General features: G+C 30.5%; 3 protein-coding genes and 3 non-coding genes across 6 annotated transcripts; 2 read left to right on the top strand and 4 right to left on the bottom strand.

Moving 5' to 3' along the window:
* Positions 1-6,871: 6,871 nt before the first annotated feature.
* On the bottom strand, positions 6,872-7,676 carry LOC103483899 (calcium-binding protein CP1). The gene has a single exon (XM_008440742.3). The coding sequence runs from the start codon at positions 7,536-7,538 to the stop codon at positions 7,074-7,076; it is 465 nt and encodes a 154-aa protein (XP_008438964.1). The 5' UTR covers positions 7,539-7,676; the 3' UTR covers positions 6,872-7,073.
* A 2,474-nt stretch (positions 7,677-10,150) lies between these two features.
* TRNAR-UCU (transfer RNA arginine (anticodon UCU)) lies at positions 10,151-10,223 on the bottom strand. The gene has a single exon. It is a non-coding gene; the product is annotated as a tRNA-Arg (tRNA).
* Positions 10,224-10,783: 560 nt separating this feature from the next.
* Positions 10,784-10,857, top strand: LOC127150109 (small nucleolar RNA R66). Its single transcript, XR_007822126.1, has one exon. It is a non-coding gene; the product is annotated as a small nucleolar RNA R66 (small nucleolar RNA).
* Positions 10,858-10,943: 86 nt separating this feature from the next.
* On the top strand, positions 10,944-11,032 carry LOC127150122 (small nucleolar RNA snoR118). The gene has a single exon (XR_007822139.1). It is a non-coding gene; the product is annotated as a small nucleolar RNA snoR118 (small nucleolar RNA).
* Positions 11,033-13,940: 2,908 nt separating this feature from the next.
* Positions 13,941-22,102, bottom strand: LOC103483898 (uncharacterized). The gene is made up of 16 exons (XM_008440741.3): positions 21,636-22,102; positions 20,865-21,059; positions 20,387-20,461; positions 20,107-20,271; positions 19,334-19,497; positions 18,391-18,609; positions 18,105-18,231; positions 17,731-17,919; positions 17,447-17,533; positions 17,194-17,348; positions 16,689-16,808; positions 15,252-15,477; positions 14,834-14,893; positions 14,588-14,761; positions 14,398-14,507; positions 13,941-14,289 (listed from the first exon to the last, which is right to left on the bottom strand). Exons 1-16 carry the CDS (start codon positions 21,834-21,836, stop codon positions 14,124-14,126), a joined length of 2,433 nt encoding a protein of 810 aa, XP_008438963.2. The 5' UTR covers positions 21,837-22,102; the 3' UTR covers positions 13,941-14,123.
* An 845-nt stretch (positions 22,103-22,947) lies between these two features.
* LOC103483897 (GDSL esterase/lipase At4g16230-like) lies at positions 22,948-24,592 on the bottom strand. The gene is made up of 5 exons (XM_008440740.3): positions 24,346-24,592; positions 24,121-24,251; positions 23,736-23,981; positions 23,383-23,638; positions 22,948-23,299 (listed from the first exon to the last, which is right to left on the bottom strand). The coding sequence occupies exons 1-5, from the start codon at positions 24,590-24,592 to the stop codon at positions 23,073-23,075; spliced, it is 1,107 nt and encodes a 368-aa protein (XP_008438962.2). The 3' UTR covers positions 22,948-23,072.
* Positions 24,593-27,049: the final 2,457 nt, after the last annotated feature.

The raw sequence follows: 27,049 nt of genomic DNA, 5'->3' as shown, positions 1-27,049 counted from the left end.
AGTATTATTTTTGTTGTTTTATTTGGTATCTTTAATGAATTTTTTACCATACAATTGAAATGTCAGTTATGAAAATAGATCTTCCAATATCCTATTTAATGTAGTAAACGGCTAGACTCAAATAATTACTCATATACATAATAAGGCGAAATCTCAACAATTATTTGTTAAAATATCATATATAATTGAACCAAAAGTAATTAGATTAACTATTTAGAATATAGTCTACAACCTTCTTCAAATCTCAACTATGGGATGAGGATGACAAATTTCTTTTATACTAATTACAATCTTTTACCTAAGCTAATATTTGCAATATTTAGTGATAGATTTATACTTAATTATTATTACTATCTATTATAATTATCCTCACTTATCACTTTCGCAAACGAACGTACTCCACGTATATATATGTCTTATGTCTTGGGCCACAAGCCCATTAATGTAAGTAAAGTCCTTTTTTCTCCGTGTTTATATTTTTGGTAATTATAATTTGTAACAATTTTTAGAATAATTATTAAGTATGTAGCAACATTTTAAAAAAATTGTAAATATAACAAAATCTATCAATGATATACTTTTATCGTTGATTGACTCTTATGATTTATCGGTGATAGACCAACATTTGCTACATGGTCTATCAGTAATAGACTCCTATCATCGATAAATTTTGACAGATTTTGCTATATTTGCAATTTTTTTAAAATATTGCTATGTACTTAATTATTTTGAATACAATTGCTACATTTGCAATTATCCCTTATATTTTTCATTACTTAGTTGTACTTTTTTTTCATAATTTGACACGTCATAGAATGAATTTTTTTTTTTTGAACTTTTATGTTATCCTCAAATACTATTATATCAAGGTAATATGAAAAAATGATCATAGGAGAGTAGCATTATTAGAATTTTTCTCACTTGGTCATCACGTGGCATGTGTCACTTTACATAAAAATTTAGGCTTGAAAAGTAAACTTTTTGGTCCCAACTTCTTGGAGACTTGACAAAATAAATTTTCAAAATGTTCGAATACATTTAATATACACTTAATGCATTATTGATATATATTTAATATACTCGATGTACTTCATACACCAAAAGATGTCATATCTAAAAAAAATTAAAAAATTGTATGTCACGTTTTAAATGTCTCATTCTCAATTTGCCACTCACTGCAATTTTTCTTTAAATTGTTTGGATTTCAAATTTAATTAACCAAAAACTATATTTGATAGAGAATGAACTCTATTAGCCTAATCATCAAGTATTTTCTAAAGATGTTAATTAGGCTATTAGAGACGCATTTGTTGTGTGAAAGAACAAAAGACAAAGATTTCAATGAGTAACACATTTGATTATTATTTTAACTTAGTTTATATTTGGTGTATGAGGTTTTAGAACTAATACTTTTGATGCTAGCATTGGATATTTACCGGGGAAGAAAGTGAAACTTTGGTAAATTCGAATATATATATATATATATATATATATATATATATATATATATTAATTTATTTGTTAGAAACTTTAAATTGGATTAAAAACCGTCAAGTTGATGTTTTATGTACAAATTTAACACATATGAAAGTAAAATTTGTTGTTTCTTCGATTTGAATGAGTTATGTTTGACGTTTGGTCAAATAACAACTAAATTGAGTTAAATTTGACTAATGTTTCAATATCTTGTATGTTGGAGAGTTACTAAGTTGCCAACCTCTAAATAGCTAATTTGTTCCTTCATTTGTAGTACCCATTTCAAAATTGAATGGTCCTCTCCATTCATTATTTTCTTTGTTATTGAGTTGAGTTGAGAGCAAGTATTCAAGAGTTATGCAAGTTCCAAATAATTCAAGATTGCAGTTCCACCGAAGTTAGTCGTTGTATTCTATTGAGACGATCGATGTACGTAGTTTGCTATGCAAGCTTATAAAAACCGAATAATTGTCTTTAGAATAATGATTATTAGAAGCGTGCCTCGACTATAGTTTGATTATACAAATGTTTGAGGTTCTTTCAAGTATTTGATTATTGTCACATATAAGTCTTATTATATCATTTGACTAAAGTGTATTTAGTTCCAATTGAGTTGTAAGCAATTTGCTAGTATATTCAGTTTATATTATATTCAAAGTTTCCTACGATAATTAATGTTTGGATTTAGTTTTCTGTTTGGTTTTAGAGGTTAACAAGATATATTGACACTCTTAGGGTTTAGTCGATTAGAATTTGATTTGATTAACGGATCCTTTTAATCACCTCAATTGAAAAAAAAAAACTCCATATATACGTAAAGTTAATTTAAATAACAAAATTCATGAAAATATCTACAAATTTAGCAAAATACCACAATATATCTATACCGATCAGACTAAATCAAGAAAAATTACTATCTAAATGTCTGTCATAATACATATAACACATATAATAATCTATCTTAATATATCGTAGTTAGACTACGTAATATTTATTTATAGTTTATAAATATTTTAATTCATTTTACTAAATTTAAAAATAGTAAGTACATTTTTCATGGATAACTTAGATAGATAAGTACTACTTAGATGGTCAATGAGAATGGAATGTTCTAACAACTACAAAGCATATCCAATATTGTCAAAAGGGGAAGTAAGAAAAGGAAAAAGAAAAAAAGTTTACCTTCCAACCAACCACACATCTCTTGAAACAATGCCAGCCTTAAAACAAAAAACAATAAGATGTATATAAATCGCTTTCAATAACACAACAAAAGTAAACTTACACTAAAAAAGAAAACACAAAAAGTATGCAAACGAAAAGTTTAAATGCTTTTTTTAACCTAATTTAGCTCCATCACGAAACATTTCGGTTCAATCGTTTTGGGTTATTTGAATCATTTATTTAAATTTTTATTGATTCTAAAAAAAAAAGAAAAAGGTTAATATAAGAAAATTTTGATTTAATTATTTTCATCTTAAATTACGATTTAAAACTCGATTTTAATTTCTATAATTATTTTTTGTCTGTTAAAGTGCTAAAAAAACATATGTTTAGGAGTTGTTCAAGAATAAATTATTAAGAAAACAAAATTAAATAAAAACTAAAAAAAATATATTTGTATATAATTATATCATTTGTAAAAAGATATATTCATTCTCAAATTACTAATAAGTTGGAATTGTAATCTAAAACTCATGAAACAAATCAATTCAATCCAAACCGTTTGATAACTTTACTAATGTGCCTAGATTGGGTTGGGTTGATCAAATTTTCATTTTAGTTTCCCAACAATCGTAATAAAAAGTAATTAATGCATGAGAATCTAGGTACGTTCAATATTCCGTAATAAATATTAAAGGACGAGAATAGGATATGTGAGACTGGCTTGATAAAAGTTAGGAATATGAAAGAAAATGCGAGGTCGACCTTAAATTTGGCAAACTCATTTTGATTCCTTGATATTTTTATTGATATTATTCTCACTCTCTTCTAACCTTAAACTTTCTTAAAATAATAATAAGGAAAAATTATAATTTTAGTCATTAAATTTTAAAGAATATGTGTGGTTCCTAAATTTTAAAAATGTAATTTTTTTAGTCTCTAAGTTTATAAAAATAAATATATTTAGTTTAAGTGATTTTAAAATGTACTTTTTTAGCCTTTGAATTTTAAAAAATATGCTTAGGTTGGCATTTTACCTTGATATAACTTTTTTTTTTGAAAAAAATATGATATAGGCTTGTCTTGATATAACTAGATGAATAAAATGTGAATATTGACTTTAAAATAGTTATATTCTCATGAAGGTGAGTCTAAAACTATACATTTTCAAAACTTAGAGACAAAATGTACATATTCATCAAAATTAATCGACTAAAAAAGTAACTTTTTCTAATAATAATCCTAATATGAAGGTTAGAAATCACTTTTGATATTTTAAGTCTTTATATGAATAACAATTTTAGTTTATGAATTGTGATTTTAAATATTTAATCTAATTTTGTTACAATTTAGTCAATAGACATTTAACAATATGCTATCTATAGTTTAAAACATGCAACATTTTGTCCTTGATGTAAAATTATTGTTAATATTTAATGATATTTATTATATATATATGTGTGTATTTATAAAATACCAATTTTGATGTAACGAAAAGAATATGACACTAATAGATTTTAAGAGAATTATCAAAAATTGCAAAATTGACAAAATATAGCAAAATTTCATATTCTATCGATGATGGATATTCATAAACACTAATATGAAGTAACATTGATAGACAGTAATAAAAGTTTATCGGTGTTTTTTTATTAATAAAATCTAATTTTTTTTTACTATATTTTATAAATATATTATATTATATTATATTATATTCGAAAATATTTCTAAATTTTATTGTATTTGTAATTTTTTAAAAATATTGTGATGGACATAATTGTCTTTAATTCTCTTTTTCGTCCAAAGAAAAAGAAGAAGAACAAAAACAAGATGTGTTAGGCCTACGAATGTAGAAAATAATAAAAATAAAAAAGAAGGAAGCACAAACAAAACGTTTTGGGAGAGTAATAAGATAGCGACAATTCCCTTCACGTTTAGAGGTGGAGAATTGTATGATTCCATATCCCTCAAAGCGTAAACTTGAAGGAAAACAACAATCGAACAAACTGAAAAGGCAAAACAACTTTTTCTCTCTCTCTCTCTCTCTTTTTTTTTTAATGTTATAATTTGTTAAATAGACGTCAATTTAAGTTTGTTCAAACAAGTATTTGGAACAGATTCCATTTCATCCTCTAAATATTTCGTGTAGTTGTGATTGATTTTAAAAGATTATGCTATGAGATATATTTTGTAATAGATTAAAAGCAATTTACCTACAATGAATTAAAGTATTTGATCATTATTTAAAATAGCTTTAAACAATTATTAAGGTTTTATTTTAAACAATATTTTATGTAGCAAAGTAAGGATTTGAGTTAAAATGATATTTAGAAGAAAAAAACACAAAATTCTTCTCTAATTTAATCAAAGCACGTTGTTAATCACTTAAATTCAATTGAACTTTTTTGTTACATTTTTTTAAAAATATTGATATTATTAAAGTTGGTTTTTAATAATCAAATATATATTTGGAGTAATTTTGTAAACAACAAATGTGATTTTATCCATTTAGGATTACATCCAAAAATGTTTTTAAACTCGTTTGGTAAATATTGAATAAGAAATTTTGGCTAGTCACAAAATGTCAAGTTATCACAACCGAACCAAGTTCATTATGGAAATTATAAATTGGATTAGGTCGAATAATTCATAATACTCAAGTCCAAAATCAACGCAATTCAAACCTATTTGAAAATCTATTTCAAACCCATGTAAGGTTCATGGAAAACCTCTACAAATAGATGTCTTACCCATTATATTCGGTTGGGAAGAACCAAAGAGGCCAAAGATGGAAGCTCACAAGCACTAAAATCTATACTTCTAAATCTCCAAAAATTTAAAGATCTTAGGATCGAACCAATATCTATCAATAACACTAATAGATACAGATAAAAATTTATTAACATCTATCGTTAATAGATTTTAAAGTTTTATTATATTTATATATATTTTTTTAGCAGTTTTGTAATTTAAAATAATATTTTTAAATTTATTTAAAGATCTTAAGGAAACCAAAATATATAAAACGTGGTTGCATATACTGATGCCACGTGGATGCTGCCACCACCAAAAATATAGTTACTGTTTTAATCCCATAGGTACAAAATTTTCCCACGCTTTGTATAAAATTAGAATATTCTCTTCCAAGAATCAAATCTCACCCTTCAAAACAAACTCGAAAAGACAAAAAGCCAGCTAAGAGATTTTTCATACTATTTGGAATTTGATTTTAACCTTTAAATTTTGTAGACGAAAAACATATTCAATAATTTGTTTTAAATATTAGGATTAGAGAATAAATAAATAAATAATAAATTGAAAACAAAATATTGAATAAAATCTTACAAAAAGGTCGTTTTGAAATTACCAATCCCTACACTTTCAATTATTTTAACCTCTTTACGTTATTATTGTTTAAGAAGAAAATTACGTTTTTGTTAAATTTGGTTAAGTGTTGTTTTAATTTAGTCTATTTAAGCTTTTTTTTTCCCTTTGTCTTTTGATGGATTTAAATTTTAAAATATGTATGAAGTTAAATTTTGAAATTACTTTTACAAAAACAGTAAGGAAGAATGGTAAAAAAAAGGATAAAATGGACGAACTCGAGTTTGTTTTTTTTTTTTCATCTATAAAATGTAAATAATTTATATATTTTTATTATTCTCGAAAAGAACCTTTTTAAAACTCAATTAATTATGTATTTTGTTTGTCATAAAGTGTATTTTTTTTTATTATTCTTAAATTTTAAAACCCAATTAATTATAATTTATTTTAAAATCCCCTAACCAAATACAAACGGAAAGAAATATGTAGTATGTATTTCTTTTCCTTTTTTAATTTTATTATCGAGGGTGCATGCACTTACCTTTGTAGAAATTTATGGACTCAACCCTAAAAAAATAACTACAACCATGATTGGATTTTCTAATATAGCTAAACCATAAAACATTTAATATTATATAAAAATATTTATTATTATACTCTTTAATTTATGTTTATTTAGTTAAAAAATTGTCAGAAATAGAAAATTTGATAAAATATTTACCATCTATAAAAATATAAATAATTTTGCTTCTAGAGAGTTTAAATAGTTTTTTTTTTTTTTTTTTTTTTAGAGAAAACCCTTTCCTGAAGTCTAATGGCTTATTTTTAAATATTTAATTCAAACATGCTTTTATTCCCCCTTGAATTATCGAAATTAACGCATTTCCTATTTCTTTGTCACTCTCTATTTTCTACTCTCAAAACACAAAAATTTATTGAGTAAACTTCAAATACATACAAGAGGTTCAGGATTAGTAACCAAACCACAACAAAACGACTCAATTAGAAAAGCACTTTTTACAATAAGAATATCAACATTTTCCAGAAATGCTTTTCTTGAAAACCTCCGACGATCTCAACCACCCAAAAAATAAATAAATATGTACCAATCAATACATATTATCAATGGCCAAAATTTTGAGCAATCCTTCATAACAAACGCCGTCCGATTCATCTCCACCGCCAAACCTAATCATCGCCGTAACCTCTTCATCAGATATCGAAAATCCAGCCAAATGCATATAGCTCTTCAAGTCGGCGTGGCTCAATCGTCCATCTCCATCTTTATCCATCGTCTTAAACACCTCCTCCATAATCCCCGTCGATCTCCTCCGTCCGCCGGACAACACGCGCTCGAACTCCTCATACTCAACAACTCCGTTCCGGTTCAAGTCCGCAGCGGCTATCATTGACCCAATTGCATCTTCGTCGGCATCGCCTCCACCGCTGTAGAATTTGCGAAGATCGTCGCGACTAATCTTTCCGTCGTGGTCGGCATCCAGTACCTCGAATGCCTGACGGAAACCGACGGAGGCGACGTCAGAACGATCGGAAGCGGTACCGGAGGGGCACATGGGTGAAAAACAGAGACGATATCAAACAAATAAATTGGGGAATTTTGGGAGAAAAGTTGTGGAAATGAAGAGAGGGCGGAGGGCTTTATAGGGAGAGGAGAATTTCGGGGTTACCCAGTCTGTTGGGGCCCGCGTTGTTTGAAACTTAATGGCTTGGGAAACACGCCGGAACCCCTGACTTTATAAAGCCTTTTTTTCCTCTCTTTTTTAATTATTATTATTATTTTTTTTTTTAATTTTACGTTAAAACATTTTTTTTTGGTTCTTATTCCCTCAAATTTAGTTTAAAATATTTTCTATAGATTTTAAAAGTTAGCTTAAAATATTGTTTTAGATTCTATATTCTTTAAAGTTTGTTTAATTTTAGACTTGGTATTTTATTTTTTTAATTTTAGTCCATGTGTTTTTAATATTAAATTAAACCTCTAATGTTAGTTTATTTTTAAAATTTGTTTCTTATATACCATTTAACTTTTTTAAATAGAAAAAAAAGATAAATTATTTACGCTCTATAAAGAAATTAAATTTACTATACTTTATTTTTCTATAAAATAAAAATATTTTTGTTAATTTTTGATAATTTTTCTACAAATTATCATTATTTTTATAATAAAATTTGTAAAATATTTTAACATATTTTATTTCCTTGATTTAGAATTATTTGTAAATAAATTGAAGATAGTGACCACCTACATAAAAATTATCTTTTTCCGAATTTTCTTAATACCTAAACATGACAGGATAAACAAGTTGGTAAAATGGCACATAAAAATTTGAAAATTTTGAAAGAATAAAAAATTAAAAATAAACAAAGACGTAAATGTCTTTTTTATATTATTAGTTTATAGTTTACTTTTTCTTTAAATAAAAATAGTGTACTAAAATTGAAAGGACAGAAAGGTCTCATTAATTTTAACATTATGCTAATTTTTAAGTCGACATGGACTTTGGTCTTTTTTTCTATTTTTATTATTTAGTTTCATTTAAATTAATGGGAGGAGGAGGTGAGTTTAGTTAGGTGTTATTGTTACGTATGTGGTGACGACATTTGGAGACATCAAATTTGAATCATTAATCATAGTGTTTAAAATGACTATCTACATTATTTCTTTCCTAAATTCCTGGATTGTTCATTATTATTATTATAAAAATTGACCCACTATCTTGGACCCTTTCACTATTAGTCAATCCCAACTACCAATTTATCTTTAGACTCATTTTGTTTTGTCTTGTCTTCTCTATTTATCTTAATTTCCCTTTCTTGGTTTGTTTGGGTTGCTATGCTTGTTTTTCTAAATGAGTTTTCAAAAAAGAAAAAAGATATTTGAAATTAAGGGTAATTATCGATCGAGTAAGGGTGATTCTGTACAAAGATTGGAGTCAAAAACCAATATCGGTTTATACTAAGGGAAACCGACAACCAATGTTCAGCGAGTCAGTTTTGAAATTGTTCGGTTTAAGTCGATTTCAGTTCGAAACCTTTTAATTAAATCGACTATTGTTTGTTTTTTTTTTAAATAAAATCGACCATTTGGGTGTTGGTTCAGTCGTTGGTTCAATCGATTTCGGTTGTTTGGATTTGTTTTTCGGATGTCGATGCTCACCCCTATTTGAAATAGTCTGTTTTCAAATATAATAAATTGTTATTTTCTTTGTTTTTAGAAATTATGAATACGAGACTCTTAATTGTATCTTCAGACTACATAATACACATTTTAATTTTTGAATTCAAATTTTAAAATATGTAATTTTTTTTAAATACATAAAAACAAAACAAGAAACCATTCTTGTTTTCTAAAAACAATTTTTTGATCAGGAATAAAACATGGTTACTTGTTAAAAGTTATGTACGTTGAAATTAGAGTTATAACGTAATTGATTTTTATGAATTCGAAACATTTTGTTGAATTTTTTTGTTTTTGTCGATTTATCTTTTAATTAATTTAGTAATATTTCAAACAAGTGATTAATTTACTACTTTTTCAACCGTGTTCGGTAAAAGATAAATATTATAGCGTAGATGAATGTTGGTTGTTCTTAACATCCTGCACAGAGGGATTGGGGGAGGAGATGAGATCATTTGGAGCCTTGACCCTTAAAGGCCGTTTCACTTTCAATAGTGCTTATGGTTTAGCTGTTTTTAGTAAAAGTATGATTTCACCCATTGCATGGGAATCATGTAATGCCAAATAGCATATAAATTAGTATTTGATAAATATTCCATTTTGAAATCTAAAACAACATAAAACATAACAATTTAAAAGAGTAAAAACTTCTCACTTCTTCATCCTTCAAATTTCAGTGAATTCAAAACTTAAAGTTTGTTAATTATACTATGCAACTATTTTAGACATTTTAGTCATACTTCTCAACTTTCATTGTAAAAATCATTCTTAAAAACTAATGAAATTTTCTTACCAACATAAATTAATAAACTAATTAGATATCGAACTTATCTACATCTTGAAAAGAATTGAGTTAGTATACAGTGAAAGTTGATAATTAAATTTTGTGAGATCTTTTCATAATATCAAATAAATTATTACAAACTAAAAAGAGGTGACTAAATACTATTACTATAGAATTAAACAAAGCAAAAAAGGAAAAAAGAACACGCCCAGTGGGACTCGAACCCACAATCGCCTGATTAGAAGTCAGACGCCTTATCCATTAGGCCATGGGCGCTTCTTGTTAACGAGTTGACATATAATTATTATATTCAATACTCATCGCAAAATTGAAACCCTAATTCCTTGCCAACGCACTTATAAATAGCAACAGCGCTCCCCCAAGCTCCCACCGTCTTCACTCTCCTCCCAATTTCTTCACAGCAGAAGTGCTAAGTTTCCTCATCTTCCTCGTTTTTCTTTTAATTCATTTTGTTGTTTTACATTCTTGATCTTCCATTGCAATGCCTCCGACGATATAGCCATTAATTCCGTCATGAATTAGCGGCGATTTCGTATCCTATGGATCGAGGAAGCACAAATTTATTGCAGGAATGTTGAGTTACTTCGCCTTCGTTCTTCTCAGGCGTAGTTAATTAAAGCCTGCTATATTTCTTGTCGATCTCGATTCCTATTCGTTATCTCTTGCTTTGTTGTGTTCTTCTTTTTTCATTACTTGAAACTGTTTCTTTTCCCTAATTGTGTAGATCTGTGTTTTTGTGTTTTGATTTTTTTGCTCTTGTATTTTACTTGAACAATCTTTTGTTTGCGTCTTTGAATGTGTCATTTCTTTGCGGCTCCTGTGATGGCATGAAATCTTTGAGACCTGATAGTCTAATTTTGATGACAATCACAAGCATAACTCTGAGGAGTCCTTAAGAATACGTATTTTATTTGATTTGTTGTTGATTTTTTTATATATATTTTTTTGGAATTTTGGCTTTTGATTAATATTAATTGAAGTGATGAACATGCACTGGGCTCTGAGTAGATATAATTTCTGCTTAATTTGATGGACAATGCGGCCTAGAAAACCATGTCTGATCTTTATTTTCTGTTTGAATTTCATATCTCTGATTACGTATGATTCACTGCTCTTGTATTTTCTTATGTCAAATTATTTTGAGGTTACATTAACATATGGGAAAAGCTATTGATATTACAAAGGAGGTTTTTATCTTTCCAATTCATTAATTTGATTTCACAGTAAAATGATCATAGTTCTTGATAGCTTGTACAGTTTGATTATTGGTGGTCAGTTTAAAAGATTACATCGAGAATGAATATTGAAACTAGAGGTCAAAATTATGAACTAACAGAAAAATTCTGTTTGGTTGCTTAACGAAGAGGTTTTCTTTCAGAAGATGAAAACAGAACACAAATAGAAATGTAGTTTAGAGATTAAAATATTGGATTTCTTGAATCAGAATTTTGAAATTAGAGTTTAATAATGTAGTGTTTAGCCTCAAAACTACATTCTTTTCCAAATGTATTAATAACCTCAATCGAACTTAGTCAAATTAGAGGCTAGTAATACAGATTTAAACCAAAAAATACACTTCATATATATAATTTTGTGTTGTATTCAAATATAGCCAAGGAGCCAAAGTTAGTTTTGACTATTGAACAGTGACCCGTTGATAGCTTTAAGATCATTTTATCAAACGTACTTTAACCATCTTTTTCTATGGGACTGTGAGAGCTTTGGTGTAGAAAATGTTTTGTTGTTGGATTGAGGAGAAAGGTAATATGGATGTAAAGAAATTGTAATGCAATATGTTAAAAAAATTTGTAGTGAAACTAAAACTACGAAGATATGGGTAATTTCTAGGCTAATTGGAAATATAATGCATTTTCAGAAAAGAATCTGTAAACTTCTGTTTTTCCTAATTCTTGTTCAAAAGTGCGTTATATTTTCAATTAACTTGGAATTTTTTCAACTTCTCCAAAATTCTTTGAATTGTATGTACATAATTCTGAAATGATCATTTATATATAGAAATTTTGGGCAGCAGAATATGACGTGACCCATAGGGGCACTGCATAAGCATACGCATTGTATGACAGGTGTAACACAAGCGGTAATGGATAAATGATCGTCAACCTTAGACACTAAGCTTCAGTAATAAAGTAGCATTGAAGGATTAAATTGAACGAAGTACATATTAAAGTTGAAAAGTCATTAAAATGGTCCATCTTTATATTTTCATGACAGGTTTTAAAAATTAAAAAATTATAAGTTTAGAATTTTACTAAACAAGTATCGAAAGAAGAAAAGAAGAAAAGAAAAACGGATAGTTATCAAATCATGACACATTTTTGAATACTGTCTTATTTTGAAATATATTCTTAAAATGTAGACAATAAAACAAACATGTGTACAAGTGAAATTAATGTCTATAGTCTTAATTCTAGAAAAGCAAAAGCGAGATATTGATAGTTTGATAATAGAAGCTTATAACTCCACAGTTTAAATTATAAATTATGAAACCCAATTGCTTTTATTCTAATCATTTCTAAATTGTATTAGTTCCACTTTAAAATAATTAAATTTTTAGCCTAATTGTAGTGGGTAGCAATTTTTACTATTTTTAAAAAATTAACTCTTATGATTTATTCAATAGACCAACATTTGTTAACTGATCTATTAGTGACAGATTTTGTTGTATTTTAATTTTTTAAAATGTTATGTATTTATTTTGAATATAATTGCTACATTTGCAATTATATTTGGGATAATTGCAAATGTAACAATTATCCCAAATATCAAAATATTCAAAACTAGTAAATTTTATTGGTCTGGAATTAGTTGCCAAAATATCAAAAACTAAAAGATAAGATGGTTCCATTCGGTACATTTGAGATAATAACCTAATTATTTCCGACGCGAGATTTTTGTAGGAAAAGGAAAAGTCTTACCATCAAACTAAATAGAAGAAATACGCCAAACTTTTGAAATTGTACCAACTGAAGTCTTAAATTAATAATTATATCAACTAAACACTTAAATTTTAATAAATGAATAATAAATTGGGCTCATAGTTGGAATTAGTTTTTAAGATCATCATTACATCAATTCTCATGTGGATAAATCTTTTATCTTCAATATCTAGTCTGATCAAACAGATGTTAATGCATGAACAGTCTTTAGAAGACAAACCCTTTAAGAGTCCCAATTGATTCGACAAGGGCTTGATTGTTATAAATTATAAATTCTATGAAAAAATCATAATTTAAATCGTAACAATTACTGGTTTGAAGTTTCAATAAATACAAAAACTCAAAGTCTACAACTGGGAAATTTTCCAAGTTCACGTTTATGTAAAAAATTTTATTTCTAAAAGTAAAGGATAGAACCTCAAAATTTTTTATATGCATAAAGACAAGTATCTTGCTCCACTTCACCCATGTATTAAGGGATATGCATGGTCTTTAAATTTAGAAACGTCATAAAAACTCAGCATCAACAAAAGTTCGAGTGGACTTATTTTTTTTGGAGTGTTCAACGGTTCATCAAATCAAGTTTTTCGACCAACTCACCACCATATCGATTATGGTCGATTTAATAAATGTTCGAGTCGACCTTGATCGTCAAAGAGCAGGAGTCAGTCTCACAATTTAACCCTTTAAAATATTTTTGAAATTTTCTGATCTTGAAGTTTCCCAAACCAAAGTCATTCGGTTTGGTCGACCTTTTATGTCTATCATGCTTAGACCTAATTTTTATCAATATATATATATATATATATATATATTTACCCCTGATTTTTATCAAAAAAAAAATTATTTTTTTGTTTCTCTACTGCTTTCTTTCTTTGGACACGTGTTTAGATTAAGTTTCCAAGTCCTAAAAAAAAAAAATAGTCAATTAAGACATATTCTAGGGTGAAACAGAACATAGATATAAAAGGTAATAATTCACAAATAAGAACAAGTCAGAATAAATTCAAAAAAGAGAAGAAAAAAAATCTTTCTGATTGATCGTGTGAAGTGAAAATGTGCTCTCTAATTGTACTCTCAAAGTTATGTGCCAATATGATAAAAAAATTTCTAAATTCCTATTGGCATGAGAAACCAAAATATAATTTTTGTTTTTGTGTTAACATAATAAAATATGATTACTCTATGTTTCTTATTGTTAGCGCACAGGTGATGAAAAGAAGATAACAAGAAAGTAAACAACAAACCCAGCTAGAAGAATTCCTCCATAGATGTAATTTTGAGAAGATTGTACCGGATATTTGTACTCAATGCTGCAGCATCGCATCTTCTCCCTCTCTTCGCTCAATACGAAATCCACGTACCTAAGATCGATTAACATGATACGAATGTTTTGCTTCAATGCTACAGATTTTTTCAATTAAGAAAAACTAAAAGCTATGTTAAACGGTCTTGACAATGGAGTAACTTACTGCTGGGTGAAAATGGAGCTTTGGAAAATTTCTGAACTATTCAGATGTGCATCTTGTAAGCGATGGTCATACAATAGCGATGAGAGATCCACGAGCTGTTCCTCAAGGTTCTGTTTTCGGTGGTAAAGAATCAGTTACAATTTGTAGATGTTTAGTACTGACAGTAGTGTCGATATATTGAAAGACTTACATCCAAGTATTTCTCGAGCCGCTCGACCAATTCGTGAGGGAAAGGTTCGGGCAAGTTGGTGGTTTTTTTATAGAACTTCTCCAACCACAACTCGGTAGTTGTCTTGTTCTTCTTGCCTTTCACTGGTTCACCGAGTGGAGTTTTTAGATGTTCTGCTGCAAAGGTTTGGACAGTCTGACACCAAATAATCAATATGATCAAACTAAACTAAGCAAAGATTAAAAGATTAGATATGAATGGAATTACCTCTGATGTATCTCGGATTCGGTGAAGAGCTGAGTCTACACGTGCATATATAATGTTCCTCTGTTGGGGAAAAAGGAAAAAGAAGTGAATATGTTTCTGCAGTGTAAACCGATAACACAACAAGTTGAAGAATGAAATGTCAAACAACAACGTGCTCTCATACATATAATCATGGTGCCATGGCTGTAAAGGCCTGGAAATTTGGAAATATGTTAGTTCAATCCCTCGATTAGAAAATTTAGTAATCGAACAAGAAATTCTTGTTAACTTTCGATGTTCTTTGGGGTGGGTGAAGCCTCTTCAAAAATTAGTGGGATAAGTTTGATCCAACCAGTGGAGACTCTTGATATCCCAATAATAATAATAATAACAACAATAAAAGATGGGTTTCACCAAAATTCATCAAAAATATCCTCACCAATGCAACATCTTGAAGCATTCGACTGACTTGAGACGTGTTCGAGAACGGGCCAAATGGATGACAACCAGCTGCCCAGAGCCAATTTACAATTGCCCTCTCATGAACATGAGAAGCCCTTTCATAAGGTGCAGTCAAACCACCGACAGCTGAAGCAAGTCCAGCCAATATATGACGTTGTGCCTGCGATGGATCCGCATGTCTTCTATGTGTTTCAGAAACATAACTGCAGAAAAAAAACACACTTTCAGCTATAATGAAAGCGAGTCAATTGCCGCAAAAAGGAAAGAAAAGTCACCATATTCCATTATTCCCTACTGCAAAGAAGGCATGCTGAAACTACACCAGTATAGAAGTTTGTAGAGGACCCATAAAGCACTTGGCTAATGTTGATAGAATTGACATGAAATACTGAGAACAATCTATCTATGTTACTTATCAGAAAAATGAGAATAACAGTAGAACTAGATCAGTTCTTTCCCTCTTACTATGGTTAAAAACAAAGTGGCTGAAACCTACAGAAATTAGGTAGATATGTAAAAGGACGGGAAATGAACAGAGTCCAACCTTCACAGCAAACATCGATAGCAGATAACCATGACCTCATTTGATAACAATTTTAATTTCAGTTTTCTTTTCTTGACATTTATGCAATTTCGCTCTCAATTTCTCTATTATGGTTTCACCAATCATGAAGAAACACTTGAATTCTAAGTAAAGTTCTAAAAACAAAACAAGCTTTTAAAACTATTTATTTTAGTTTTTAAAACTTCGTTTAGTTTTTGAAAGCATGGGTATGATGGCAAAACATACAAACTTGTGAGTGGAGGTAATGTTTATAAACTTAATTCTCACAAACTAAAAACAAAAAATCAAATGGTTAGTATAGGTGGTCTAAGGAACAAGAAGTTTAAACCTACTGAGTTGTGAAGAAACCAAAATGTACACATTGGAGAAACTCTAATCCATCATATCAGAGGAAGAAGAAAAACACTCTGTGAGAGCCCTAGTTAACGATATAATAGGATCAATAGTAGAAGGAACCAAAATGTACACAATGGGGAAAGTCTAAACCAGCATAACAGAGGAAGAAAAACACTCCGTGAGAGCCCTAGTTAAAGATATAATAGGATTATTAGTAGAATATTCGTCTAGTTATACTATATCTCTATTATGGCTCTCACACACCCATCTACGCATTCTAGGGTAATTTTTAATGTAAACATTGTCAAGAGAAAGATGGTCATAATGCCCCTTAATCTATCCCAAATCGTACCCTTCATGGTGAGAAACATTTGTGGTTGCATCTCAATTTTCAATACACCAGCAGTTCAAACAGGAATTCAAGGTTTGCATATATTGTTTTATTCAGTAAAGTGTAAACTAATGTAGCGATGACGGATTTACTTGCATTCAATCATGTAAATTTCCACTCACCTAAGAGGAATCTTCTCATTTTGATGCTCGAGTACGATTACAACATCTTTGCTTGCATAAACCAGGCTTTCATCCTCCATCGTGAGTTTTGAATCAACATCAGCCAAAGATAGGACAAAACTGAATAAAAGGAGCCGATGGCATTAACTTGGATCTTAGTGACTATTAAAAGACAAAATAACAATTGTAAATTATTCACGTCATAGACCAAAAAGTAGAAAATTGCACCAATACGATGCTTCAAGTCTTAACACTAATTTAAACCCGATAATGTATGTTTCTCCTCTCTACTTATTTCTATTTAAAGCATGAGAACTGACACATTAGGCTAAATGTTAAACCCTGGAAAAAATGGCCACAACAAGAGTGCCTTTAAATAGGAAAAATTTGTACTTGGGGTAATAAATATAAGTAAAATCAAACATTATACCGCTCTCTAAAAAGGTGATTTAATCGTCCACTCCCTCCCAACCCCTCTTTTATAAGTTGAGTTTGAGTTGCTTACACTGGAAGCACCCTAGTTCCATAAGTTCGGTGCAAATCCCCCTGCTTTTTTTCAGTTTTCTTCACCTTCTTGCCAACTTTTGATTGATATGTAGCCCAAAGAGGCTTATGTTTCAGTACTGAATCATCTGAAACTTCAGTTTCATCCATCCAGTGCTGGCAAATGCCAAAATATAGATCATTAAGAATTAAGTTCACTGGTGAAATATTTTGATCCAGTACGCTAAACCGAAAACCTTTATGCTATTGCTAACCTGGCGAAGGAAAAATTTATCAGATAAAGATGGGTCAGCCACCTCAAGCAAACCTGCAGCAAGCACATCGGCGGACCTTTCCATTTCCTGAAATAAATTAAGCAATTAATTATTCACTGAATGGCATCAATGAGGTTGCTAAAAATGTCAAATGGTCATATGCTGTTACATGGAAGCCACTTAACTAGTCCATGTAAACCACATAGTAGCTTGATTCCTGGACCAATATATATACCACACAAACAAAACGATAAAGTTCTGTACTGAGAAAAGACAGCACTTACTTCTCTAAGGATAGCACCATCCAAATACACCTTGGTATGAACATGAAAACGACCATCATTCTTTGTTTCCTGTAGGGAATGGCTTCGCATTGCTTTTGAAACAGCTACGGCCAACTTTTCGTGCCGATGTAATAAATGTGAACCACCAATAATTACTGCTTCTTGCCCAACATGAATCATCTTCTTAACCTGAAATAATGTGAAACACTTATATGAAGAGGTTTGTGTTCTATATCAAAACATAAACCCAAAAGTACAGGATGCTCACATTCCATAACAGTTCAATGAATTATGTAGCCATTTAACTCAGAGAAATAAAATTTCTAGGTCAAAATTTGTGGAACTTTATACCATATTCAATGCAAGGGTCTTACCTCTGCTTCGATTGCTTCGACATTTATACTGTAATTATGGCCTTTCTCCATAATATTGTATCGATTGTGATTTTGTAAGACGATTATGGGTATGAGCAGTCTTGTTGTCATATCAACAGTTTCAAACCTAAACATAAGGAAGAAACAGTGAGAAGACATAATACATCAAGTTCACAAGGTGAGTCCTATTTCGCCAGTTCTTCTCCATGGTATAACCTTGTGGGGGTATGTAACCAACAAAACAAATATAGAAAAAGTAACATAAAATGAAATGAAATGCAAAAACCTGACATCCGGGGCTATGACATGTTCAATGGTGGTTGATATAAGGGCAGCAAGTTCCCCCATAAAATTATCAAGGGTCGAATGATCAGTAGCTGCACCAAATCCTCTTGGAAATAGCACGTTCCTAAGTCGTGGTAGAGTTCTAGTACTGACGCTTCCCTCTTCAGTTTCAATTTTACCATATGTGCATGGGCCCGCTGAGAGGTCAATCACAACATATCTGAATAATGAAGAAAGTTGGACCTTAGAAAGAATGAGATTTATTGAAAGTAGAGACGTAGAACAAACACCAATTTACATGGAAACCCTGGTACAAGGAGAAAAACTATTGTATTGCTATTTTTTATTATTTTCTTATGAAAATAAAGGTACAAAGGGGGAAGTATTTGTAGACAACACGAGCCCTATTAAAATAATAAAAAATTAGTGCAAAGTAAATCTTAACTACCCTTGGGCTGTCAACATGACCTAAGCCCGTTTCTAACAAAATCACATACCAGAACTTTATTTACAATGTTGCAAAACAAAGAACAGAATTAACACACATTCCATCAAAGAAACAAACAAACTATTACACCAGTTGGGCTCAAAGATAAACTGAACCAACGACCACTTTGATTAACCTTCATTGAGACATGATACCAGTGACAGATATTGCAATATCACAATATGGTCTAATGATATACATTCAACCAAGTGAGACATGAAATTGGGTATTAAATTACCACATAATCTAGCTTAACTGTTGCATCAATTACTGAAATGATATGGATACCAACAACAACCACAAATAAACAACAACCATAATTTCCACCTAGCTTCTGACTGTATTGAAGGTTAGTTCCTAAGAGCTGGAAAAACAAAACTAAAATCATATTGGATCACTAAAACTTGCAAGAGAAACATATAGCAATAGCAAGATTACCCAAATATCAAAATGATACCTGCCAGAGCCCAGCCAAACTTGAGTTGCTCCTCCTCCTTCATATCGATAGCGATAAATGTAATCACCTTCTTGTTTTTTCATATCTTCATCACTTAGCTGGTCAAGTTTACCATACATTAAACTATCAAGATCGATCTCCTTATTTCTGGGGTCCATTCTGACCTGTTAAAGAAGTAGAATGAAAATGTGTTAGATTAGATTAGTATAAGGTTAGGGGTATAAGGGTAATTAGATATTTAGACAGTTACATATGCTAGTGGTTATAAATAGGAGAAGGGGGGGGGGGGGGGAATCAGTTTGTGGGTAGTTCTCTGTACTCTTCCTTGAGAGAGAGGATAGGCAGAGAAGGTAGTTTTTACTTTTGGTTCATAGTTTTCTGTACTTTTCAACTCAGAATTGATTAATTCATCAATTCTTCTTTGTAATCTTTGAAGTATTTTCAATCAAATTAGAACACACATACTTGGTGTTCTATCAAAATGCAGAGGATGGTGAAACAGAAAATGAAATAAAAGCAACAAAGCATGATAATACAAAGAAAAAATTTAAGGGTCATCACAAAAGATTAAAGAAATTATAAAGAAGAAAGAAAGAAAGAAAGAAAGAAAAGAGCACTCCATCTGACAGAGAAAGAATAATAAATCATAAATGTCAACTTTAAAGAAGAATAAATACTTTTGCAAGGAAAAGTAAGAAAAATGCATCAGTGATCCTAGAAGGAAGCATCAAAACTTTGTATTCAAAATTTGGATGCAGACAAAGTTACCAAACCTTATCGAAGTTGACAATAAATATGGCAATTGGCATAACTCTAGCGCTCTCAGCAGAGTATCCCTCATTATCAATGTCAAATATATAGGAATATAACTTCTGAAACACCGGTTCAACTGTTGTTGCTTCAACCTCGAACAAAGGTACCTCTCTTCCAAAATCAGTCTGGAAATGTAGAGAACTTTTAGAAATAAATATATACAAAAAGAACAGTGTGCACAAACTACCCCAAAAACTTCAAAGAACATAAGCAAATGGCAGCACAAAGCTTAAGTTCCACCTCTCTTGCAGTTCCAGCGGGAATCATGGTCTCCTTCAATGCCTTCTCAAGAGCTATCAATTCAGCCTGACCTACCTGTAGTGGTGCAAAATATTGTAGCCAGACTAAGGAGCTTTTTGTTAAAAAATGCAATATTCATTCCAAAAAAGAGATCATTTAAAAAAAGTATACAAGTGCAAGCAGAATATTTTATGCATTATAGATATCAAAATTCTATGTTTCCGATGATCTTGTAGCCTCACTAGTGGGTTTATTATGTTACCACCGACTTAGAAGTAGAACTTATGAAGCATGCTGTTACTTAATAGATAAAAAATTAAAGTTATAAATTTCAGGACACATTCGGTTTAAAAACATGAACTCAAGTCCGCAAGAGTGAAAAATTTCAATATGTAGTCTCCGAAATAGAAAACTTTTAATTGAATTCTTTTAAGGACATGAGTTAGGCATTACGCGACAAAATCATAGTGGAACTTACAGCAAAAGCATTATATACAAGATGATGCTCGATATCAATGGGCTCGCCAGTCTCAAGGCAGGATGGCCTGTGAGACGGGAAGCTGGCTCTCAGAAACTCTTCTAGCTTGTGTACATCTACTAAGTACCGGTAGGCTCCATCATTATTGAAACCAATAAGGACAATGTTCACTTCAAGTGGAACCTGAAAGGGAACCTGTGCAATACTTTTATTAGATTATGCATGTGTATAGACTGTAGAGGACCGTCTATATGACATTTTCAATCATTAACCAAAACATGATATAATTGTTATAATTCGTTTCTGTAAAAGTGTAATATGTATCGTGATCATTCATAGTTCACAAGTTACAAAGTAGCAAAGCACTAAAGTTACAAGTTCAAAGAAGGAAAAAGCAAAATACAATTCTGCGAAGTACCGAATTATAAATGTCAGTCCATAGTCTACTTAATTCCAGGAACGGCATTCCTCCGAGATAGCCAAGATTGTAACAACTCCAGGCTCGAATTTGAAAGACAGCAAATTATACCATCAATAAAAAAACATTGAGGGAAAAAAAGAGCACGTAACAAACGCAAATCTAAAACTATCCATTCTTCCTAATTGTTTTAGCCTCGTCTAAATCCCAAGCAAGAGGTTTAACAAGCGGGAAAACAATATACTAATTGGAGCCGCTGCATTTTACTCGGTAAACGATCACACAATCAAAGGATTGGAACCACATGACATGGAAGAAATACAAACAAAAAAAAAAAAAAAAAAAAAAACTACCTCAGCTCGTGAATGAAGCATCCGACGAACATCGTTTCGGACACTATCTCGGACAGTATGGAAGGCTCCGTGATGCCAATGAGGATGTCCTGGATCTCTCCTGAAAGCCTGAGGTGCCGAATCCAATGGAACTACAAGCAAAACGAAAACCAAAACACAAACGTATAATAATAAGAAGCTTGACTTCAATTCTGCAGCCATGGAACTGAAAACTGGCTGCAATTCCTTAAGCCTCCGTCTTCTTCTTCGTCGTCTGCCCGGTTTGCGATTGAAAATGGAAGAAATTCTACATGTATGAGAAAGAATCAAGTAATTGACGATCAATCGATGAAATTGAAGGAAAGATAATCGATCAACAGCAGATACAGCGAAGAATTGGAAGTGTCTGCTAGTGTTGAAGTCGCTATAAATTTTCGTGCCGCGAGATGAACTGTGCGAACGACGGCAAAATGTAATTCTCTCGTATTTTCTTACATTTTCTTATTCCCCAAACATGGTTGGTTTTTAATCAGACCGGTCGAACACTGAACCAGATCGACCGTGTAGATACTGAACCAAATTAATGAGATAAGATGACAGACACAAAAGGCTAATTCTCGTTAGCATATTGTTTCAACTATAGTTGATGTTTATAAATATAGAAAAATATCTCAGTTTATCGTAATTATTATTGATAGATAGGGATATTTTGATTTATTTTTTTATATTTATAACTATTATTCTAAAATATGACTACGAGAGATTAGAATTTTATGAATATATTTCTAAGAGATCTTGGTGGATCGACCGTAAGGTCAATAACTTTTAAAATTTTGTTTTCTACCTTAAAAAAATATTTCCAAAAAATCTAGTACTTAACTAGCTTGGTTAAGTTAAAATTAGTTTTAGATTTATAAAATCTCACAAATGATTTAATGAAATTTCTTATATCATTTATATCCGGAATTAATTAAGAGAATTTTATCAAATTTGAAACATAGCAACAAAAAATTCTTTAGGAGTGATTTTAATTATAAGTAATATGTCCTAAAGTTTACTCTTTTTTTTCATTATAAAACCAAATTTGCAATTTAGGTGGCCTTTGGTATTATTTATATGTGTTCTACACATGACACTTACAAATTAGTAATAGAAAATGTAAATTAATTAATAGAAGATGGGGATTTCTTGTCTACATGTACATGTCAGCTAAATTCTATGTTAGACAACAAATTTTATGATATTGATATTTACTATTATTGTTTGACCTCCCAAAATAACGATAAAGCTATAAAAAGGTAGAGGCAGACGTGACAATGTAACAAAGGCAATAAAAAGACATTCCATGGGACTTCCATCAATAAAATTTTGGTTAGGATTGCACCAATTTTCGCTAGGATGGGGTAAAAGTTGAATAAAACTAGAAGTGCCTATCTCAATCTAATTAGCAATCATTGATTAATTAAGACGTTCAAGTTCTCGAATATTGATAGGCCAAATATCATCGGCGTCGCCGTTCAAGAGCCGCCCGGCGATGATGGAGTTCGCAGCTTCAGAAGGATGAAATGAATCCCAAAACACGTACTTCGACCTGTCCACACACACGCTCGACGGCGGCCCACAGGGAAAAAGACCGCCGTACCGTCCGGCGATATGGCAGCACGCCGAGTCAGCATTCTCAAACCCTGTTAAAGTGCAGTGAACGAAGTTTTCAATGTGAAAACCAATATCCTCTATGAAAATGTTCGATTCCACATTCTTTTCTTACCGTATGATGCGTGATTCTGGACAATATCTTGAACGATGTGAAATGCATCTGCGTAAAGGAAATTCGAATCTTGAAATCGTGCTCCGAGTTCTGTGAGTAGACCTCTTAATTGGCTGTTGAATAACTGAGCCATTAGGTTAGGGGAATTTGCGCAGTTGTTTCCTAACGAAGGATTTGAATCTCTCTGATAAGGAATGCATCCGATTGGTCCGACGTTTACCACTACGATCCTTCTAGCTCCTAGATTGTAGAGTCTCTGCAAATGATTCGAATACTTTTTTCAGAACTGTTTCCAGATGAAGCAATGGAAAAGAGTTGATGTCAGTGAAGTAAAAAAGAAATAGTGTTGTTACTGTAAGTTGGAGTCTGTATCTCGAAATCATGGAGCCAACAAACAACTCTGGAGGAATCAACCGGTGTCCTGAATCAGAGAGGACTGGTGTAAAGTAGTTATTAATGAAGTCATTTGAACCAATGGTTATGGAGAAAATGGAGGTTCTAAGCAAATCAATGGCAGAAGGAAGGCCAATCATGGTGATGATATCTTGTCTGGTATTTGCAAAGTTATCAATTTGTGCATCCATGTTGATTCGAGCAATCTTTTTCCAACACAAATGCAACGTACTTCAGTTACACAAATAACAAGAACACATCATATGAGAAAGAATGTATGAAAATGTACTTCATTCATAGCTTTCCATACAAAAACATGCTTCATTCGTTGCTTTAAAAACTTACAAAGATTTTTCCTGTGTTGTTTAAGATTCCAGCTGAACCCGAAGCATAGTTGATGCCTCGAAGAATCACCGGTCCAGTTGTGGATGGTGCCAAGTATGGGGGAGTGAATGTCTTGAACCCAAGCTCCTGACCTGGTAAGATGAAAACAGAAACAGAATATACATTAAGATTTTGTTTTCCCCGTCATTTGTTGGTCTTATTACTACAATGTAGATCACAACTCGCCTATTATGTCAACAATGGTTCGCCCGTTTGTGAATCGGCCAGTTGGCCTTCCAAAATCGATACCGTTTGGGACGTAGTTGGCCCGGGAGAGTGATGGAATGTAGTTATTGTTTCCAACCTCAACCAATGAATCCCCAAACACAAAATTAGCTGTAAAAGCTCTAGAGAAACAAGTTCCAAACAAGGTAAATAGAGTAAAACATAGGATACCCAAAACAGTGTTTTTGTTAACAAACGTCATATCCATCTCAAAAAGAAGAGAATAATGAAAACCAAGTTATTTCTTGAGTCTTCCCTTTTAACTTTCTTCTGGCTCTGTAATGGTTCAGCTCAGAATTAGAAGGAAAAGGCAAGTCTAAGGAGGAAAACCATTAAATGCTCTGTTCACACCATCACCAACCTTGAGAAAATGAGGGGTTGCTTATTTTTATGAGTTTTTAACTTTAAAAAGGAGGCAGGAAGCAGGATTTTTGCAGAAGCAAAGTTAAAGCTTCCTGTTGGTGAAGGACATGGAGATGAATTCGGCATTCTGTTCATAGCTTAATAGCCTTTATATTTTCTTTCCTGAATTCTTCCGTACTTTGCTCATAATAGCATTTACATTTTTTAATTGAGTTGGTCTACCAATATTGCATTTTATAAACCAGTGAACCCACCTTAGATCTTTTATCCACTGAACAAATGAAGGCATAATTAGATCCAATATTATATTGACTTTTCATAAACATTTCAAAACTGCACTAAAGGTAAAAGAATCGTTAGAATTTTGACAGAAATTTGATGTGTTATTAAGATTGTTATTTTAAACTTAATTCTACATCACTGTCATTTTTCAAAGTTTAAGGGAATAATGTGGATAATGATTCCATTAAACAATATTTTCTCTTCGAAAAAATAATATAAAAAGAATAACTAAATAAGATATTTGAAATTTGGAATACTGGAATGATTGATGGCCAAATTGTGTACTATATATTCCAAATTTAATGGGGCTAGACTCATTTATTGATCTTGTAAAAAGCTAAAACAGGAGTATTCTTAATATGGAGATTAACTACCAAAATGAGATTAGTAGAATGTTATTACTTTTGAAGTTAGATCTGTGAAAACAAAATTTTTAATATTAAAATTAGGGTTAATGGCTATTTTAGGGTCACTAAAAAAAAATTAGAACAAAAATTGGGACATTCAAAATTTATATCTAAAATAAGATTGAGTTATTGTTTTATTCAATATAACTATATATTATTATTTTTATCTGAAAATTGCTAGGTTTTTCTTTGAAAAACACAATCAACTTTCTGTTCATTGTTATTAAAAAAAATAAGGAATCAATCCTATTATTGCAAATAGTTTTTACTTTTTAGACCTTCTAACTTTTGTTGCAATTTATTTTTGTAACGACTCCAAATATTTATTGATCCAATGTATTTCTAACTTATTTTTTTAGTTAACATCACGTGAATAGAAGATTTAAACTTTTTATCTTTTAATCAAGGTAATATGGAAGAGATGGCTAAAGATTATTTATAAAATAAAGTTTACCGTATCATGACTTATGAACTTTCAAGCTACGTATAAATTTTTTTTGAAGTTTTTTCTTGTATTAGAGCTATTTGAGTTTGAATATTAAAATGGAATGATCGCGAAAGTTATAAGATATTACTGTTAAATTTTTAAAAGTTTACAAATCAAACATGTTTTAAAAGAAGCCAAGATTTTTGTTCATGTTCTTTAGTTTGGGCATTTGGTGATGGTTTAGTTTTTTTACTTTCATTTTATTTATTAAAATTGTGCTCATTTGCTTCCAAGTTTATTACCATATTTTCATATTTTTAAGTAGAATTTGAATTCTTTGTCAAATTTTTGAAGAGAGAAAGATTTTTTAAAAAAAAAAATCTTTTTTTTCTCTCTTCAAAATATTACTTTAGATCTTGAAAACACTTTGAAAGATGAGTTAACAAAATCAATTTATACCTAAATAATATCACTCTTCTTTTCAACATCCTATCAAAATAGCGTAAAAGAACTATCACGTGATTCTTGCGTTTCCAACATTTTTCTTTAATATTTTGTTTGACAACTACTTAAATAATTTTTGAAGTACATTTTAAACAATAATTTTTTAAAAATATGTTTAGATAAAAGCAACTTTTTTAAAAATATATTTTTTCTTCCGTCTACATGTACTTGGTCTATACTCAACTAAAGCGTTACCTTAAAACAAAAAATGAAGTTTTATGTTTCATGCATGAAACAACTATATATGTGAATCCTCTGCTTTACTTAGAATTTCTCGAAAAGTGCTTCACTCATGCAACGATTACAAACAATTATATATGTGAACCTATACATACCCTTAGTCTAAAATAAATTAAAAGTGCTTTGCTTATGCAATAATTCTAAATAATTATTGATGGATGACTTTTCTTTTGATTTCTTGAAACCTATCTGATTTGTAAAGGAACGTTAGTTCGTTCAAGATCACACCTAAACATTATTTCTTTAATTACAAAAAATAAATTTAATATTATAATCTTAAAAGTCAATTTTGAAACATAAAAATTGATTTTCAAATCATTAAAAACGTGTCGAAATGATTTTAATTAAAAGTGAATGGAGAATCACTCTAAACATGTTTTAAGTTTAGATTTCGTACTTTCTATAAATCTTAAATCTCATTTTATAAAATTATACTTTTTAA

The sequence above is a fragment of the Cucumis melo genome, chromosome 6 (assembly GCF_025177605.1).
Source record: "Cucumis melo cultivar AY chromosome 6, USDA_Cmelo_AY_1.0, whole genome shotgun sequence".
In the NCBI taxonomy this organism is placed as follows: Eukaryota; Viridiplantae; Streptophyta; class Magnoliopsida; order Cucurbitales; family Cucurbitaceae; genus Cucumis; species Cucumis melo.
This window is presented reverse-complemented; position numbering and strand designations above follow the sequence as displayed.

What these genes read in the sequence shown, in the direction of transcription:
- LOC103483898 (XM_008440741.3), bottom strand. Translation starts at nt 21,836, where the DNA reads ATGGCTGCAGAATTGAAGTCAAGCTTCTTATTATTATACGTTTGTGTT. An exon ending in GTTTGGCTGGGCTCTGGCAG is followed by an intron (nt 18,610 to 19,333) that starts GTATCATTTTGA and finishes TTCATTATTCAG; the next exon opens with ATATGTTGTGATTGACCTCT. An exon ending in GGAACTAGGGTGCTTCCAGT is followed by an intron (nt 16,809 to 17,193) that starts GTAAGCAACTCA and finishes CCTTTTATTCAG; the next exon opens with TTTTGTCCTATCTTTGGCTG.
- LOC103483897 (XM_008440740.3), bottom strand. Translation starts at nt 24,592, where the DNA reads ATGGATATGACGTTTGTTAACAAAAACACTGTTTTGGGTATCCTATGT. An exon ending in AACCATTGTTGACATAATAG is followed by an intron (nt 24,252 to 24,345) that starts GCGAGTTGTGAT and finishes TCATCTTACCAG; the next exon opens with GTCAGGAGCTTGGGTTCAAG. An exon ending in GATACAGACTCCAACTTACA is followed by an intron (nt 23,639 to 23,735) that starts GTAACAACACTA and finishes AATCATTTGCAG; the next exon opens with AGACTCTACAATCTAGGAGC.
- LOC103483899 (XM_008440742.3), bottom strand. Translation starts at nt 7,538, where the DNA reads ATGTGCCCCTCCGGTACCGCTTCCGATCGTTCTGACGTCGCCTCCGTC.